The sequence below is a fragment of the Salvia hispanica genome, chromosome 3 (assembly GCF_029641045.1).
Source record: "Salvia hispanica isolate PSC_SH4W2 chromosome 3, Shi_PSC_v1, whole genome shotgun sequence".
NCBI lineage: Eukaryota > Viridiplantae > Streptophyta > Magnoliopsida > Lamiales > Lamiaceae > Salvia > Salvia hispanica.
The window spans coordinates 56,125,305-56,144,796 of NC_142694.1; the positions used below are offsets into that span (position 1 = coordinate 56,125,305).

Sequence of the window (19,492 nt, forward strand, 5' to 3'; positions counted from 1 at the left end):
GTTGTTGATTGCTCTTTATAAATATTACAGGCCTTTAAATATACGTAAAAAAATTGCAAATATGACAGAGAAAAATTTAGGCCTAGGAACGACTAGAAGTTTTGGCAGTAGTATTTTTTAATTCCTTTAAAAGGTCGTGATTATTCTGGTATCTAAAACAGAAGTATTAATTTTTTTTTTCATAATTTGGTTAGATAATCAATACTCTATGATTTGAATTGATTGTGATGGTTTACCTGTTTGTCACTTCTTAAAATTTAATTACTTGTTGCTCTACTAAATTAGTAAGAAATGTAGTGTTTGGTTTTTAGGTTGCTAGGCGTCCACCAAATTTTTGTTGAAAATTTATTTTCTTACTAATGCTGTACTACAAAAATAATTAGTACTACAATTTTGGTGTTAATAATCATGTCTTATTATTTTTGTGTTTCCATTTTTTCCAAATCGGTAATGTCCTGACTTTTAATTTAAATTTCACCTAATTGGTGTCAATTTGTCTCAGTTATGTCTCTTGGTAAAATGTTTGTTAAATTTTCATATAAAAGTCTGGGTTCAAAATAATACGAATATTGTTTTTATAAAATTCATAATTCATTCTTAATATAGCACTTCCGCATTCAGAGCAATGCTTTGATATATTTTACTCATTTTCTTTATTTCAATATATCAAGATTTATTTTTTATAAAAATGATACTAGTATTCAGCTTTTAGTAGTGTTATTTGATGTACAGCTCTAATTACGTCATATTCAACGTTATTTTAATTTTTTCGAATTTTATTTGAATTTGGGATAATAGAGCTTCGTATTCACTTTCAATATTATTATTTGTGATTTATTTCGAATATTAAATTAGTACATATAAGTATTTTAATATATAAATAATAAAAAAATTATTTCAGGTTTACATATTCGAACTATATGTTTATGCATCATCTTTCAAGTAAAGATGGTTTAACCATTATTAATATAGGGTAGTGATAAAATGCAAACTCATTTGATGTCAACACAATGTCAATACAGTATCAACACAATGTTAATACGGTGTTAATCGTTGACACTGTATTGATATTTTCTGATGCTATTATTTTGTAATCTATTGGTATTTTTTTAACGATTCTGATTATAGTACGTAGTTACTGTAATATGAATCTCTATTAGAACTCAAACCCCCTATTTTAACTTTTTTGAATTTTTTTTAATTTTGAATCACTAAGGTGCGCATTCTATTAAATTAAATTATCTTTTGGATAATTTATAAATATAATTGCCACATAGAGAAGGACCGGCGAAACAACTCGATAAATGTAACTATTTATTTAATGTTTATATGTGAACAAATAAAATAGTGTGGCAGGCGTTACATGTGACATCCATATTGGAAAACAAATAATGAAAATAACCGATTGAGTCACATGTTTATATGCTTTAGACATGTGGTCCAAGTTTGCATTGTCTCTCTTTTCTCTATGTAATTTATCATTTTATAATAACTAATCATGTTGTGATGTGGGAATTATTGTCCTTTAAAACAAGATTTAGTATATTTTTATATCAAAACTAACGTTAGAGACAAGATTAATTGGACGTGGTCGAAAAAATTTATATCTGAGTTATGCTCTAAAGATCCTGGTATTTGAACTAGGAAATACAATAAACAACAAGAATATATGGGAAAAATGAAGAGATAAAACAAAATTTATTTGGGAAAAATGAAGAGATAAAACAAAACATATAAATCATGTTATGATGTTAGAGCATTTATCTATATATGAAGCCTGTTGATTTGATGACATGGAATCACATACTTGTCGAATAGGTACGGATAACCTCTATATGCCGGCCGTTGAATCGCCAACGTGCATTGTTGCATCGTCCAGATTCCATCGTATCCAAGTCTATCGGAGCACTGATGGAAATATCATCACATTTTGCCAACGTGTTAGCAATGTGCATGGCATAACAAGTTTGCACGGGGTGTGCAACAACTTCTTCACGTTCTCGGTGCACATACGTCCTTGGTCGATGAGGTCTTGGAACAACAATCCTTTGCCGCATCTCCCTTCCATTACAAGGTCGACTATCAATATCAACTTGATAATAACATTCCTTTTATCAGAGCAGTAATTTTTGGGGATCCATCAAATTTTATAGAGAATTTTAAAGAGAAATTTAAAATGTAGATGAATTGTGATGGCTTGGTGTTGTATGGAAGAAAAAAATATGATAAAATGAATAAATAAATACGGAGTATAAAAATGCTCCCTGCCAAGCTATGCAACCACTACCAGGGCTGTATCGTACTGCATCGGATCTTGTACCGCAACCACGATGTTGTTCACGACCCTAGCCCTCCCATAACACAGCGAAATCCAACCGCATTGCCGCTTAATATGGTGATTTAAAGTATACAAAACTCTTACAACGACCATCTGCAGTAGTAGACGATAGGCAGGGGTGAACCTAGTAAGTACTTAGGTGGGGAACTTGCCCCACCTCAAATTTTCTTCTTCATATATATATATATATATATTGTCACTTGTAAAATTTATTTCTTTTAGTTTTTCACTAAATGTCCTTCCTCAAATTCTTAAATTTTCTTCATAGGTAAATTTGCTCAATTCCCTACAAATGCCTAACTTCGCCCCTGATAATAGGTTGGACGATCCACTACCGTGAATGGCTTTAGTAAGGACAATATTATTACTCGTATTATAAATGCTTGAAATGACGAAGCTCCACAAAACTGATGTTTTGGCATTGAGTCGACTAGATATAGATAATTAATCGAGAAAAATAGGCATGCAAAATGCCAAAAAAACATATGTAATGGTAAGTTCGTACAAATCTTATATTAAGGCAATTTGAAGTGTTTTCAATTAAATAAGTTAATTACGTATGGTACACAATTTTAAAAACACTTTCGATTTGTACGAGTATAATTAAGCTTCAAAATTTGCTTTAAATATTATAAATTCCAAAAAACAAAACCTTTTGTCTTCATATGGTATCTCAAATTAAAAATCGCGAATTCATTTATGTAGAATCGCCGTAGACATCAACTATGGTTAAAAAATAGTCCAAAATTTTTATTTTCAAACTAAAATTTATTTTATCCAATTCCCTTCATTTTCTTTGCAAATCCAATTCCAATTTTAAAATAAGTTTATTTTTTCAGTAAAATAATTACACAAAAAAATATCATCGGCGTAAAAAGACAAGTACAGGAACCCAACGTCATGTCTTTCTGAACAAACACCATCTTCAATTATTTACACGGATTCCAATTTCTAACATTTTCCCCCATTTTTGAAAGATAATGTAAATATAATAAAAATTCACATTTCAGAGCAGAGCCCCTTTCCCTTGAATTCATACACCGTTTTCCGCACATCAGCCATTAATTTGTTGCATATGTGCCAAAAACCTTCCTACTCAGAGAGAGAGATATTTAAAAAACTGAAAAGGTGGAGTTGGGTTTGGACTATATAAGCTGATGTTGGAGTTGAGATTTTCCAATGCTATGGATGTTGGGAATTTTATCAGTGTCAGCACCTTCCTCTCCAATTCATTAACCAGTTGCAATTGTAGCGACTTCCCTTCTCCATCACCATATTTGTCTTTCTCTCTCTTGTCTCTTTGGGCTCCCAATTCATCTCTCAAAATGATTTCTTCCAATCCCTTAAAAATTGAATCTTTCCACCGTTTAATCCCAAAGATTTTGTCTTTAGCTATTTATCAAGGAGAGAGAGCTTGATTCTTGAATCTTATGGAAGAATAAACCATCCCCTTTTTCTGATCTTAGTATCTTACCCAAATTCAGCAGCCCTTTTTCCTTTTTTCTTGAAAAGTTGGGAGCTATTTTTTTTGTCAGCACCAATTTGTTTTTGCAATTTATTCTTTTCATATTTGAAGAAAATGCTGTGCGCTTCATTGAGTAATCAGCAGATGACAAAGATGATGACTGCATCTTCCTTAGCTCTGCCTTGTAGCAGGTGATTTCATCCTTATTTCTTGTCAATATTACCATTTTTGCGTGTGTGTGTGTGTGAAATTTGATTTTGTACAGTTTCATTTGAGTAGGTTTTGATTATACTTGCTAACTTTGGTAAATAAATAAATGGAGATGCATTTTGTATCTGGTGAATCCATCCTTATTTCTTGTCAAGATTTTGAACTCTGATTTTTTTTGCATAGTTTCATGTGATTGGTATGTATGTATATAGTATATGTTTTGAATGAGATTTAAAAGATATGGGTTTATGGTGTTACTTGCTTTGTATGGTAAATAAATAAATGGAGATGCATTTTGTGGTAGTTTGGAAAATCCCCAATATCCCTTTTGTTCATCAGGTATAATTTTGGTGGATGTTGGATTGGTTGTGGTAAAGGGAAGAGTGCTGCTTCCACCAGCAATGCTGCAGTCAAGAAGATGAGGTTGAGCATTTCACCTCTGGCTTCTTCTGCTGCCTTAGATACCTCTCCCAATTTGTCGAGACCCGATTTCTATAAGGAGGTTTGAACTGATTTTGATGATCTTGTGGAACATGTGTGTTTTTTGCTGAAGTTGTGATGTGGATGGTGATGGTTTTGTGCGTGTGTGCGTGTGTGTGATTTGGTTGAATAATGTGATTAAGTGATTATTATCGGTGTTGTGATGATATATATCAATATCAGGTGCTTGAATCTGCTCGAGACAAGTTTACTATGGAGATATCTTTCCAATCTAAGGATAAAGATATTTCACTTGCAAAGGTAAACTTTTGTTCCATTTGGTTCGAAGCGACTTGCTAAATTTATGTTTCTTGATCCCGGACTGTTGAGTTATGGATCCGGAAAGTGCGATCTCACCCTGTTTTTTTTAGCGTGTTTTAGATGGTTTCGGTAGAATCTTTGTTAGAGTTGGATTAGGTAAGGTTTGAATTCCAAATATAGATATATGCTTTGTGCAATGGTATCCGGAGTTCTAGTGAAAGATCCATGGGTTGGCACGTAGTAATGATATGAGTAAACAAATATTGTACTTTTTTACAAAAAAACGAGGCCTTTAGTAATCTATTGCTTCTCAAGGGGTTGTATTTTAGTATAACATGAAATTATATTGGCTTTGTTGATATTGTCTTAGTTTGTTTGGAATTGTTTTCTACAGGCTTTGCTCTATGTTGCCGCGGAAGATGAGGCGTATCTGGCTCTCAATCGTGAGATGGATGCTCGTTCAATCCACAATGAGAGGAAAGATACATCGTCGCCACCTGATGCCCAAGGGTGGGATTCTGTGGAGTCCATGCCAATGGCTGGAAAGGATATAAACGGGTGGTTGGCGGAGCTGGACACCATAGCAAACGAGGTTAAGGCCGAGTTGGTTCCAAGAGAGATCGGATGTGATATGGGAGAAGTGTTAGATGCAGTGAACAAAGTCCTCTTCGAGTATAGAGGTTTAAAGAGGTCACCTGTCTTAGTAGACTCGAAGTGCTCGTACCTGCACTCAGCATTAAGCTCTGGTGGCGCCAGCGGTATATCTTCTTCACCTACCCTCAAACATGTTCGTTTTCATTTTCTTATGTCTAGCAAAATGCTGACTTGAGTACATCCATGTCGACTCTTAATAGCAATCTTGCTTAGTGTCGTCTACATTGAAGTTTGCCAAAGACTCAATCTTTCTATTGTGGGATCTCGTGTCGGGGAAGATTTTTTGATATGGCCCCGAACTGGAAATCCTGAGGTACATATGCCTATATCCAAACTCATACGCATTATCACTTACTCAATTCACTTCGTTAATTGTTATATTTGCCACTTCTCTATGTTGTACTAACTGTTATCATCACAGGAGTTGTTCAAAGTGATCTCAGGGCACAGCTTGTTCGCGGTTGTCAACGGGAAGTGCGTGGACGATCCACGGTCTAGGGCCTCAGATGTGAATAGCAACTCACTTTTGGGGCTAGACGTTGCAACCAACCGAGATATCATTGGAATCACTCTAGCCAATTTAATTGTGAGTGACTTCTTAACTATCCAACCATCAACCTCTTGCACAATTTTTCGTTACTAAAATTGGTAACGTATATTGCAGCGGCTTTACTGGAAACGTGCTTCGAGAACGAATCACGGGTTGATGCTGACTTCTCCGCTCCGTTGTGTCCACAACTCTGAGGAGAAGCTCAACAAGAGCATGCCTCTACTGCGCCCTCAGGAGCTGAGGTAGACTATCTTTGCTCGATCTTCAGGTTTTATCATTAGCCCTCGTCGTCTCCTTCTCCTGACTTTTCGAGGGCCTATTGTCTTCTCCTACAGGTTTTGAGATGCTTATTTGCAAGCATGGCCGGAACTTGTGAATCCCGACTAATCTAAACTAAGCCAGGAAGGCTTACTCGAAAATATAACCCTAGCTAGTTCGGAATTACATACGATGAGTTGCATCGTTGGAGTCCTAATCTTTAAGCTGTTTATCGTAGAATTCGAAATATTTAATAGGCTAAAATTTGAAATATCTGATCTAAGAACTAGGGAAAAAAGTAGGGAAGAAAAGGGAAGAAATCTTTAGAAATGAAGCAGAAAAACTGGACAAGTTTATGGTCGTGTAACTCGGTTATTAGATAACACGTTTATTTGCAGGCTCGCGATCATGGCTTCGGAGAGGTTACTGATCCTTCAGCCGCACAATTGGGCTATGAGAAGAGACTATGGCATGATGCTCTACTACAGCCGGTAATATCTTGATTAATCCAGTCTCGTATATATACGTTTATTTGGTCGAGCTCGTGATGAAAAACTCACAATATGTGTAACTAAATTCAGAGAATATGAGGCCGCGGTTCAAGAGCTCAGCATCTGCATGGCCTTTGCACCGGAAGAAGAAGCCGAGGTTCTTGAGCCTTTTGTCGAGAAGCTGCATCTTATGCGGCTTGAGACGTCGTGGAATGCATTGGGACAAAAGGGCCGGTTAACGGTGCCTTGACCCGACTTTTTCTTCTAGTAACGACGGCGTTGTTTCTATTTGTATATGAAGTATGAACCTTCATTACTCATCAGTGCAACCTTAATTTCCTGTTTCAGACTTGTCTTGCTCTTTGCACGCTGTATGACTTGTCATTAATTGAACCGGTCCAAATTAAGTGTAATAAACTCATAATGTGATAGTACTAAAACACGATGAGAAATATATGAACAAGTGAATGACTAATATTTTAATCGATCTGAGTTGAACTGAGGATATTAATGAAATTCGATTTTAATAGTGTAACGAAATTAGAATTTAATAGTGATAATGCTAGTATAAGATAATAAATAAAGGATGACATATGTGAAAGGGAAAGGAGGGTGGGTAGGTTTCTCCATCAATATCGTGTCCAATAATTGGATATAACTATGGATTGCTGGCTTTGTGATTGACATGCATGTGTATGAAATAATGGAGTATGAGATGTTGATATAATGTGGATAAGCTTTGAGAAAGGTAGCCCACCAACCAGCCCTACTTTATCATTAATTATTCACGTCCCAACCCCACAAAAAGATCGCTTTGCAAGAGGAAATCATTGAACTACATTTGTCCAAAATTATTGCATGATGTTTTCAATTATACAATTTCTTACCAAGTTTGTCGTGTGTGCATAAAAAGGTTCTTTATCGTTGCAAAATTGTACAAATTAAACTAATTAGAACTTTTTGGATATATCCAATTTTGTGTAACCTAATATTATAGGACATTATACAGTCATTTAACAGAAATGATATTTGTGGACTTGGTTTTTTGAGATTTTAAAAAAAAGTGAGACTGTAGAACCAATCACATTCATTACATATTGTAATGCAATGATTAATACTCAATTATACTGAGATTGAGTGTGGTATAGACTGATATAATAATATACTTTAATAGAAGTCGTTATAAATTAAAAGAATTTGATGTTATATGTGTATAACATTGATATATTGTGATAGATATGCTCTAATGTGATTGTTTTTTGAAAATATATAATATTATTGAATTTATTGATCTAAGTATGCAATTGGAATATCGCTAAATATATTGTTAAATTTATTATAAAATTATTTTAATTTAATCTATTTCTGCCAATTTAAATTTCATTTTCAAAGCCCATTTCTGTTAGTTGATTAGGCTTTATATTTTGTATAGTTTAACATATTTATTGCATTCGTGAATCCCCATAGGCCCATTTACAGGCCCACCCATTGTATTAAAGTTTTGCTTGGTGTAAATGGAATCATTATACAGTACGACCCAAACGAGTTTCATTATTCGACGACTGAAATAAGAACATGAAAATTTGAAATACATTATGTCTCATCAAGAAAACAAAATTCTACTTCCTCCTGTCCTAGTGAGTCGTCTTCGTTTGTACTAAAATATATATTTTACAATGTATAATTTCATCGAGTTATCAACCTATTTGGTTATAGGCTATTTGTATTACTTACTTCGTTCCGTAAAAATAAAAACTTTGAAAACAATATGAATTTTAGTGCAAAATTGGCAAAGTGGGAAATGAGATAAAAAATATAGTATAAAATAAGAGAAAGAAATAAAAAATTTAGTGGAATTAGTGTTAGTGGATTGTGAGGTCTATTTTTCAAAATAATGAGTTCTATTTGTAGGAAATAGACTAAAAGAAAAGAGTTTTTACTTTTAGAATACATAAAGAGTATAATTGTTTAGATTATAAATTGTTAGTCTCACCTCAATCTTTAAGTTTTGGGCTAACCCGTTAGGCCAATCGAGATGAAATTAATAATGACTTCGTCCGTCCTATAATATATGACACACTTAGGGAATGACACGAAATTTTAAGAGGTGTTGTTTCTGTGTTAGATGGAGAAATAAAATAGTATAATTTATTTTAATAAGAGAGAGAGCTTTTTCCAAAAAAAGGAAATGTATCTTTTGACAAATAAAAAATGACAGATTTTAAGAAATGTAATGAACATCATATTTTTATATATTAGTTTTATATACCCTCCGTCCCAAGTTACTTAAGTCGTATTCCATTTTGGATTGTCCCAAGCTACTTGAGTGTATAAAGTGAAATATGATAAATTTTGTGGGACGAACGAAAATGAAAAAATATGACAAAATTTTAAAGGAAGGGGCGAGTATATTTCTATTGTTAGTTTAATTTGATATAACAAATGAATACAGTTACAAATGAGTGTTTTTTCATATCTGAATCGAAAAACTGATTGAGAATATTGTTATGTCAAAAAAATTATCTATACAATATATACAATATATAAAAGGGGAGTTTTCTAGATATTTACATAAATGCCATTGGAATTTTTTTTATATGATAATTATAGTCATTTTGTGTCATTTGATTTATTAAATCCATTTTGTGTCATTTTTTGGCTAAACGTATGATCAAGTGGATCTAACCGATAAAGTTAAAATAAATTGAATTGATTTTAGATTCTCCACTACCTAAATACTTCTCCACTGCCTAAATAATTGTTATGCACTTTTCTCATTAGCTTGTAATTACCACCTTTGTCTCACTAATGACCGAATAAAAAAGATATAGTAAAATGAAAATGGGTAGAGCCACTACGCTCCTCTTTGTGCTTGTGATATCTCTGGCGGTGTACGGGCAGACTACGCACATCGTCGGCGACTCCACCGGTTGGGACAGCAGCGTCAACATGGCAAGGGGCAAAACTTTTACCGTTGGGGACTCCCTTGGTATGTTCATCAATGTTCTATTTTCGAATTAATTAATTCTCAACTAAATTATTAATATACTAAGTCATGTTTAGTATACATGTTTCACTTTTATTCTGATTTCACTTTTTATACATATATTTTCTAGATCTTATATGTATGAAACTTGGAGCGTTGCTTGCTTGCATTTGATTAGACCAATCGTATTTTGTACCTTGGTGGCCATTTGCAATATATACAAATTTTAGCATTGTGGTTTTTATCTTTACAAAGAAGTTTTTGCATAATCATGATTTAATGTTTAAATATTATTTTTTATATGATTTGTTTCAAAATTTATTATGCTTCAATGTTTATTTGTATCGATTTTTTATTCTCATAAACTAAAATTGTTACTCATATTGTTCATGGTTATTATAAACTAGTATCACGCCTGTGCTATGCACAGATTAATATATTTTTAATACATTAATTTTTAATTTTAAATTAATTAAATAAAATTAGAATCAATATAAACAATGAACAATATGAGTAACAATTTTAGTTATATGAGAATAAAAGATCTATACAAAATCAACATTGAAGCATAATAAATTTGTAACAAATCACATAACATATAAACATTAAATCATGGAATAGGAAGATAAAATTTTATCACAATAAAGAATTAAACACAATGGACAATTACTCATCATTTTTAAAACTTCTTTATATACTACATTAACTTTAAAATTAAAATCAATCTCATCACTATAAACTAAAACCTTCAATTCTTCACACTTCGTCACTCTTCAACAGAACTAATAGGTAAAATAACTCGTATATCATCTTTAAAGTCGTCCGTACCATTGTCGGGATGCTGCTGCATTTGGTGCTGGTCGGAGCCGGCCCAGAACAGCGGCCAATATGTGGCGGCGTCACCGCCGGAGTACAGCGGTGATACGGACTGATTTGGTGGTTGTGTGGGATTTGGAAAACTCACTCCGCTTCTTTTAGTGATCTCAGTAGCATCCAATTTTGAAGAGAGAATTTTTTTAATCAAGAGTCAATTTTTTTTTCTCATTGGAACCAATCAAATCCAAATGAAAATGAAAAGCATAAGAATTAATATTTAAAATCAATACTAACATAATAGAATCAAGAGATTATTGACATGCAAATGCTGATTCAATGGAAGAAAAGAGTCAAAATTCAAACAACCAGAAATAATCAATTGAAAGAATTTTTATTCGCCTGGTCATCCATGCTTTTCATCCCTAATTCAGCATTTTGTATTGTTGCATAATTCGCGAAACCAAAACCCTTAAAGAATGTAGTAGCATGAACAAAAATAACACCCAGCACTAATGTGCGTTTGAATGCACAATATTCACCCCATATGTTTACAATTACTTCACAGGGAGTGAGAGAGGTGTCAATCAATCTGGAAATTAAGGAAAAAAAACGGGTGTCTCGTACATAAAAGGGGAGTTTAACTTTAAATAACTCCCCACTAACTTTAAAAAATTACTCACTAATTTAACCACCAAGTAACGTATCAATAGCAGATTAATATTTACTACTAAAATTCAGTGAAAAAAAAAAATAATTTTATTTAAATAATAATATCTATTTAAAAGAATATTTTTCTAAATACCCCCAAAACTCCCCTTTTATATATTGTATAGATTTTGAGATTAATTATTTCATATGGATGGCATTTTAGTAATGAACGATACATATATTGTTAAGGTATGGTTGCTCCCTTTATAATATAAATCCAAAAATATCATATTTAATATATGTGCTTTTATTATTTTTTATTGTAAATTTATTTAATTTTATGTTTTTAGTTGTCAAATAAAATATTATTGTATATTTATTTATTTATTTGTAAGTTCATATAGTCATATAGTTTCTCATATTAGCTAACACGAGGAAATGAAATAGGTCGTGCAACGCAGAGGGTGATACTAGTTATAAATAAATCTGTGCATAGCTGGTAGTAGTATTATTTTATAATAAATGTAAAAGTAATAGTATAATAAAACAATGAGTAGTACTAATCAATAACTTTCAAATAATGAATCAAATATATTTCCACATTGGTGAATTTGTTGTCGAAGGACGAAGGTTGTGGAACTAGAGGCTAGGAGGCTTCTACATCATCGTCCATGGCTGCAATTGTCCATTGCCAGTTGGACTACGACGACCACTCAAAGTGGGCGGCGCTTTCACGCTACAATCCCTAAATTTGTTTTTGTGTGAAGCTCGCTAGCTAGGCTTTCCTGCGGTAGACGGCGCTTAAGGTGATTTTTAAGTTGGATTTGTGGACAAGGATTTCGGTACCAAGGAACTAGCTAGTCATGGCTGTTGCAAAAGATGGACCATATATGTCAAGTGTTTTTCAACTACTTGTCGCATAAGTTAGTGTGGCCGGGGAAGATGTTGGACTCCGAAATTGGAATGATTGCATAGGTCGTTCTTGATTTGACGTTTGACGGCGTATCAGCTTGGAACGCGACTTAAGTCTGGTAATTGTGGATGAATGATGCCACAACGAATGGGTACGAATGAACCATTGATAAGTTGTGATATACATTTAATGATACCACAAACGATTATGATGAATTGAAAATTTCAATATGATTTAATAAGGTCTAAATTTCGCCCATGATATGGTGTAAGTTTAGATGTTGTGACAGAATAGAGCAATTGTGTAATCGAGACAAACATAAACATAAAGAGACACAAAATTTACACAAAATTTACGTGTTTACCAACGTTGTGTTGGCTACGTCCACGGGCAGGAAATGGAGAACAGATTGTACTCAGATTGCTTTCAGATTACAGAGTTGTGTGCCCTACTTCTATATAAAAAGGCACACAGACGACGGGCTAAACCCAATATAACAATTAAGGCCTAAAACAAGGGGCGAAGCCACGGTGGGGCCAGGGGGCCCTTGGGCCCCAGCCATTTTCTTAATTAATACTCCATCCGTCTTATAAGAATATATACTTTTTCCTTTTTAGTCCGTCCACAAAAATATACATTTTCTATTTTTGGAAAATCTTCTCTCTTTAATGAGGTAATACTCATTCTCCACTAATAATATTTTAATTATTTTTTTATTTCTACCTCTATATTATTTTATTAATTTTATATTAAAATCCATGTCGATACAAATTGCATATTCTTCCTGTCATTTATTTGCGTGGTACTAGGTTTGAATCTCTCCCCGCAGCAGTTCTCATATTTAATAATATGCTCCTGTTTTTGAATCATTTAGCTTTAAAATATTAGTAAGATTCTATGCTTGTAGCTCATTAGTAGATTTTCTTACATTATAACTTTTACTAGTAATTTTTTTTTCACTTGTAATTTTGTATGAATCATTTTAAATTGTAATTGTAAAAAATGACTTTTATAATTCAAGAGTAAAAAATAATTCTTTGACCCTATAAATATTTTAAAATATTACATGATACTATTAATAAAATCAATTTTAATGTTATTTCCTTTATTATAATAAATCTGGAATAATAATACGTTGATCTAATAAATATGTAAATATATCATATATTATTAGTAAAATCGGTATTATATTCTAAAAAATTATCATCCATTTGTCACGCGTGGCTTTTAATATTGCTCATATCCGAGTTGTTTTCGTGTCATTAGCACTGAGCACAAATTATAATGGTTGTTTTGCCCCCACCGTAAAATTTCTAGCTCCGCCACTGCCTAAAACAGAAACATAGCATAGAGTCGGGTTCAAGGCAGGGGCGGATGCAAGAATTTTGGTTAGTAGGGACTTCACTATATATCCTCATTATCTACGAAAAATAATCTTATGGAAGAAACAATGATAAAGTACAATAGGATGGGAGAAAAATGGTAGAAATCTTTCTATAAATAGAAACGATATTAAATTTGGTGGATATAAAAAAACATACTAGTCAAAATACAAAGAAGTTTTTGCATAATTAAGTTGAAAATAAAAAATTCCAAAAGTTAATTTATGGATTAAAATTACTAAGAAAATAAAAATTGAGATTACATCGATTATTTGGAAAGAAAATTAAAATAATACTTTGTAGATTATGATTCTGGAAAAAGTTATAGAGGGGACGAAAAATTAGAATCACAAATTGAAAACTAAGTTATTAAATTGAAATTTAGTTTACTCTCCCTAAGTCCATAGAAAGTTTAACATAACACATTTTTAAAGAAATCCAAATATTTCCATCAAAACGAATAGACTTTAATTTAATTTATAGTATCCAATAAACGATTGGCAATTTTTAGAAAACCACATTTTCTTGACACATTTTACTACGAAGTTTATGATATTAATTGTAATCAAGTCATCTTTTTTCTCAAACTAGTTTAATTAAAGCATTGTTCTTCATTTTATTCACAGTAATTTTTTATTTCCTGATTCATTTCAGCCCCTCTTACTATTCAAATTTTGATGATTTAGTCTTCAATATCGTTAATTTAGTGAGGGTTGGAGATAAATTTCAAAATTTTGAATAATTTCCACAATGAAAAAATTCCAAAAAATATTTTGGGTAGGGGCATAAGCCCTCCCCATTTTCTAAGTATGTCCACTAGTGAGTTCAAGGCATACTAATATTAGGTTCAATAATTTTTTATTGGACATTTTTAAATGAAAATTAAAACACTAGTAATTATCCTAAAGTTGTGATATTTTCGTTATACTGATAAAGAAAAGACAAACTATAATTTACTAGTACTACTATAAAATTAATATTACCCTAATAATTAATAATTCGCACAAAAACTATAAAATAAGAAAAAAAGAATTTTGTAATTGGATATTTATTTGGTGCTGAGAGAATCTGCCGGAGATTGATTTCACATACTTCGTCGGTGCATTTGTCTATATTGATGATGATATTATAATTTTGATCCTTTCCCCTGATTTTTAATTAGTAGCAGTCCATTTTGAACTTAATTAATATTATTGTGTACAATAAGAGACAAGGTAAACAATGTTACTTGGCAGACATTTTTGATCTCATTCCTTATAATTTACAACGACAACGGATTCAGCAAGAAAAAGCCATATCTTTATTTGATTAATTTGAGACAAACAATACCGAATAATCTGGACCCAAGGTTAATTACATCCATTGCTGTCTGAATTATACTCACGCCGAATAATGACTCATATAATGTCCTGCAAATTACCTCACTTATATCGATTAATCACCAATAATCAAATGTTCATCTCATCCACACAGATCTCGTTCACAAGAAACCGTTTACTCGTTAATTTAATTAATGATTAGGCTAACTAGATGATCATCGGGGGCGATCATCATTAGTTGCGATTAATTATTAATGATTAGAACCATTATTTTTATTCAGCCATTGTGATAATATAACAGTTGCTTTTATTTGTAATTGTTATTACATGTGAATTTGTAATACCAACTGCGACTTTTATTTATTAGAATTAGAATTAATACTTTTGTTAATTAACAACTCTATCGATATCCATGATAGTTATCACTTTGAATTCATAAGAATTGTAATTTTCATTTGAATGCAGAGCTTGTAAAATTTATTTTCTTAAAAGAAAAATAAACAATTGATCGCCAATTAAATATTGTTGGTTTCAGAATCCATGTGCCTTATTAATATAGAGTGTTTCTTACCATTTTCTACATTGTTAATTAAATACACGTTGTACACACATACAAGTTCTAAGAAGAAAATGTGTATGGCATGGAGTTCTTAAATAGAATTGAAAAGTGCTTTTATATGATTTTTCATACATGCCATTATTGCTCTTCGTAATATATGCTTTTATTTGTAATTGTTGACTTTTTTTTACGTAACTATTGGCTTGATTTAAATCTAACTGATTATTTTAATAACAACTGCGACTTTTATTAATTAGAATCATAGTAAGTACTTTTGTTTGAGAAAATTGTGACTTTGTCCCTTTTAATTCATGAAAACTGCCTCTTTTATCTGAGTGTTCTTAAAAAAATTAATTGATCTCTATTTGAATATTGTTGGTTTCAGAGCACATATGATTCTTCATCACCTCATTGATCATATGCTACTTGCCTTACTATTGATTGTATCGTTTTCTACCTTGTTAATTAATTACACGTTGTACTATAATAGTAGTAGTATGCAACTTCTCTAAGCAAAACTATAGGCGGCATGAAGTTCTTAAATAGAATTGGAATTCAAATAAATCTAGACATCATTTCAACAATTTAAAATATGGAAACCCTAATCCTCCATTCCACATTCATTCCAAGAAATCTTGATATCACCATCAACTCAAACAACTCTCATCCTCATCAACTTACCCTCATCACTGCAAAATCTTCTTCCACCATTTTTCACAATCTCACAAAGAATTCTTCCACCATTTTCCACAATCTCACAAAAAATCTACCCAAATATGATCAAACCATCATCAAATCTCCATTACCAATCATCTTCAAATCATTAGACGATTTCATATGCAATGTCATCGACCTTCCCCTCCCCCCCTCCCTCGACCCCAAGCACGTCCTCTCGGGCAACTTCGCCCCGGTGTCCGAGCTCCCCCCGACCGCCTGCGACGCGGTGGAGGGCTCCCTCCCAGCCTGCCTCGACGGCGGAGCCTACATCCGCAACGGCCCAAACCCTCATTTCTTCCCAAACGGGCCCTACCACTTATTCGAAGGCGACGGAATGCTTCACATGATCAAATTCTCTCACGGCAAACCCACATTCTGCTGCCGCTACGTCAACACGCACAAACACGCAGTGGAGCGTGAAATTGGCTATCCTTTTGTCCCCAGCATCTTCTCCTCCTTCAACGGCGGCCTCTTAGCTTCAATTTCCCGCTTTTTTCTAACTACAGCTAGGGTAATCGCCGGCCAATTCGATCCGATCAATCACGGCCTCGGCCCCGCCAACACCAGCTTAGCCCTAATTTCAAATCGCCTATTTGCCCTCTGCGAATCCGATCTCCCCTACGCTATTGAGATAACGGCGGAGGGGGATCTAAAAACCCTAGGCCGCCACGATTTCGGAATAAAATCGGCGCCGTTCCCGAGGATGACGGCGCATCCGAAGATCGATTGCGTCACCGGAGAAGCATTCGCGTACGAATACGTCGGCGCGCCGCCGTCGCTGAAGCTTTTCCGGATCGATTCCGACGGAAAGCGGCAGAAGCACGTGCCGATTTCGATGGAGAAATTCACGGCGATTCACGATTTTGCGGTGACGGAGAGGTATGCGGTGATCCCCGACGTGCAGATCGTGGTGAATCCGTGGTCGATTTTGAAGGGGAGGTCGCCGGTGGAGGTAGATCGGGAGAAGGTGGCGAGGCTGGGGGTGATTCCGAGGTACGCGGAGGATGAGGGGGAGATGGTGTGGATCGAGGCGGCGGGGTTTAATCCGGTGCACTGCGCGAGTGCGTGGGAGGAAGACGGCGGCGACACCGTGTGCGTGGTGGCGTCGAATGCGGTGGCGGTGGATAAGTTGTTGGAGAACGTTGGCAGCGCGGAGATGAGGATGGAGAAGATAGTGGTGGATGTGAAGGGGAAGAGGGTGGTGCGGAGACAGAGGTTGTCGCCGGAGATTCTCGACTTTGGAGTTATTAATCCTGCTTATGCAGCTAAGAAACATCGGTAACGATCATAATACTCCCTCCGTCCCGTTAAGATTCACACTTCCATTTCTCCACTTTAAATATTTATTACTCTCTCCATCCTCCTCAATTAAGAGTCACACTTTTTCATTTCAGTCCGTTCTCACACTTCATTTTTTACCATAAATAATAAGTAGGTTCCTCATTCCACTAACTCAATTCACTCATATTTTATTATAAAACTAATATAAAAAAATAGGTCCCACATTCCACTAATTTTTTCAACCAACTTGGAGTACTTTTTATTTTTATCAATAAACAAAATAAAAGAAAATTTAATTTTGTATGGCCTATTTGGAGTACTTTTTATTTTTATCAATAAACAAAATAAAAGAAAATTTAATTTTTTATTTAAAAGATAAAAACTACCCACTTTTTTAATTTTAAAGTAGTGTTTTGCTTTTAATTATCGAATTCAATATTAAATTTGTATCAAACTTATTTTTTTTTATTTAACTTGGTTGTGAATTAAGATAATTCACAACAAACCTTCTTAAAATGACTATTTTAGTTAGTGGCTATTTTTATTTTATGTTTGTGGCTAGTATTTTTTTTTGTTTCAAATTATATTATGAAATCTCTTTAAATTCATAGACTTTGAATTATTAAAGTGCCAATGTTTTCTTGGTTGAAATTAGATACTATACGCATGATGTTTTAAACGAGGAATACTGACATCTAAAATAATAAATTTTGGTCAAATTCTACATTTTTCATAAACTTTAAAATTATTCTCAAATATGCATAAACTTTATATAATACATTCGATATTTTCCACTGCAGGTTCATCACCATATCCAATTAACGCACATGTAAATTTTTTATTCTACTTTACACAACTAAATCAAAGTGATTTCCTATGCACGTGACTTTTTATCATATTTGTCACGAACTTAAAAAGTTGTATAAAATAGCATATAGATTGAGTTTTGCAAAAAAATATCTTATTTAGATCGGTTTAGAAAATAACAGATATAGTGCTTAGAATGTAAAGTTGTGATACTTGAGACCAATTCTGAAATTTATAGGAAATGACAGAATTTAGCCAAAGTTCAGAGACCAATATACCTTTAAACTAGAGAGCTCTTTTTAATTTTAGTAGCTATCCTATATAATTACAAATGTGAAACATGCGACCTCTTCTTATCTAGTATTTCTTCATATTTATGTAGGTACATTTATGCAGCAATAGTAAGTGAACTACGGTTGATCGGGGTGGTGAAGCTAGACCTATCGATACCAATCAAAGGATCCGGTGGCGATTGTGCGGTGGCTAGTCGCCGGTATGGGCCGGGTTGTCATGGAAGCGAGCCATTTTTCGTGGCGAGGGAGCCCAATAATCCAATTGCGGAGGAAGATGATGGCTATTTAGTCACATATTTACATGATGACAAAACTCAAGAATCCAAGTTCATAGTAATGGATGCCAAGTCTCCTAATCTTGATATAATCGCCGCCGTGAAGTTGCCGCAGCGGATCCCCACCGGCTTCCACGGCCTCTTTCTGTCAGAGTCTGACCTCAATAAACTTAGACAAAGTTGCTAATATGTGTGAGCTTTTTTACCTCACTAGCTAGGCAATATGTGCTCAAGATTATATGTCAATTCTTATTGCAATATTTGATTAAATATATCAATATTAACATGATGTATATAAATAGGGTTGTTTATAATATATCTATTATCAATCGGGTTGAGTAGAAAAAAAAATCTTAATATTAATTCTTCCACGATATTCAAGATGCATAATAGGTCTCACAAATAAAGAAATAGAGTACGTACTAGCAAATTTTCAATGCATGTGAACATTTTTTATAAGTTAAGAGGTGTTAGCTTCATTGATATATAAGCCCTTCTAGATATTTTCAATAACAAATAGTGTTTCCGTCTCTTAAAAATAAGAACTATTTTCATTTATAAGTCTATTCCTTAAAATTATGTATTTTTTATTTTAGGAATTTTTTCTCTCTAATAAAATGATATTCATCCTCCATAAACAATACTTAAATCAGGTTTTCTTTCTATCTCTCTTATTTTACTAATTATGTATTAAAATTGATGCTATTTCATAAGATAATATTTTAAAGGACAAAAGTGAGTAGTTGTTTTTATCTAGGAATAATTAATTGCTATTTAAGTTATAACTTT

At 33.4% G+C, this 19,492-nt stretch overlaps 2 protein-coding genes across 3 annotated transcripts; both read left to right on the forward strand.

Annotated features, from left to right (window-relative positions):
• Window positions 1–3,279: 3,279 nt before the first annotated feature.
• On the forward strand, window positions 3,280–7,054 carry LOC125214774 (uncharacterized). Of its 2 annotated transcripts, XM_048115925.2 has the most exons (9): window positions 3,280–3,994; window positions 4,353–4,515; window positions 4,677–4,754; window positions 5,149–5,512; window positions 5,609–5,721; window positions 5,830–5,994; window positions 6,073–6,200; window positions 6,615–6,707; window positions 6,798–7,054. In XM_048115925.2, exons 1-9 carry the CDS (start codon window positions 3,918–3,920, stop codon window positions 6,955–6,957), a joined length of 1,341 nt encoding a protein of 446 aa, XP_047971882.1. In that variant the 5' UTR covers window positions 3,280–3,917; the 3' UTR covers window positions 6,958–7,054. The 2 variants fall into 2 exon arrangements, with proteins under 2 accessions (XP_047971882.1, XP_088925171.1); XM_089069045.1 differs by lacking the exons at window positions 6,615–6,707; window positions 6,798–7,054 and adding an exon at window positions 6,294–6,456 and having other exon boundaries at window positions 3,281–3,994.
• An 8,822-nt stretch (window positions 7,055–15,876) lies between these two features.
• Window positions 15,877–19,013, forward strand: LOC125210417 (putative carotenoid cleavage dioxygenase 4, chloroplastic). Its single transcript, XM_048109976.2, has 2 exons — window positions 15,877–17,325; window positions 18,518–19,013. Exons 1-2 carry the CDS (start codon window positions 15,923–15,925, stop codon window positions 18,888–18,890), a joined length of 1,776 nt encoding a protein of 591 aa, XP_047965933.1. The 5' UTR covers window positions 15,877–15,922; the 3' UTR covers window positions 18,891–19,013.
• Window positions 19,014–19,492: the final 479 nt, after the last annotated feature.

Excerpts from the sequence above, each read along its gene's own strand:
- LOC125214774 (XM_048115925.2), top strand. The coding sequence starts at position 3,918 with ATGCTGTGCGCTTCATTGAGTAATCAGCAGATGACAAAGATGATGACT. Across the intron at positions 5,513-5,608 it reads AAGCTCTGGTGGCGCCAGCG|CAATCTTGCTTAGTGTCGTC; the intron begins GTATATCTTCTT and ends GACTCTTAATAG. Across the intron at positions 5,722-5,829 it reads CCCGAACTGGAAATCCTGAG|GAGTTGTTCAAAGTGATCTC; the intron begins GTACATATGCCT and ends TTATCATCACAG.
- LOC125210417 (XM_048109976.2), top strand. The coding sequence starts at position 15,923 with ATGGAAACCCTAATCCTCCATTCCACATTCATTCCAAGAAATCTTGAT. Across the intron at positions 17,326-18,517 it reads TATGCAGCTAAGAAACATCG|GTACATTTATGCAGCAATAG; the intron begins GTAACGATCATA and ends ATATTTATGTAG.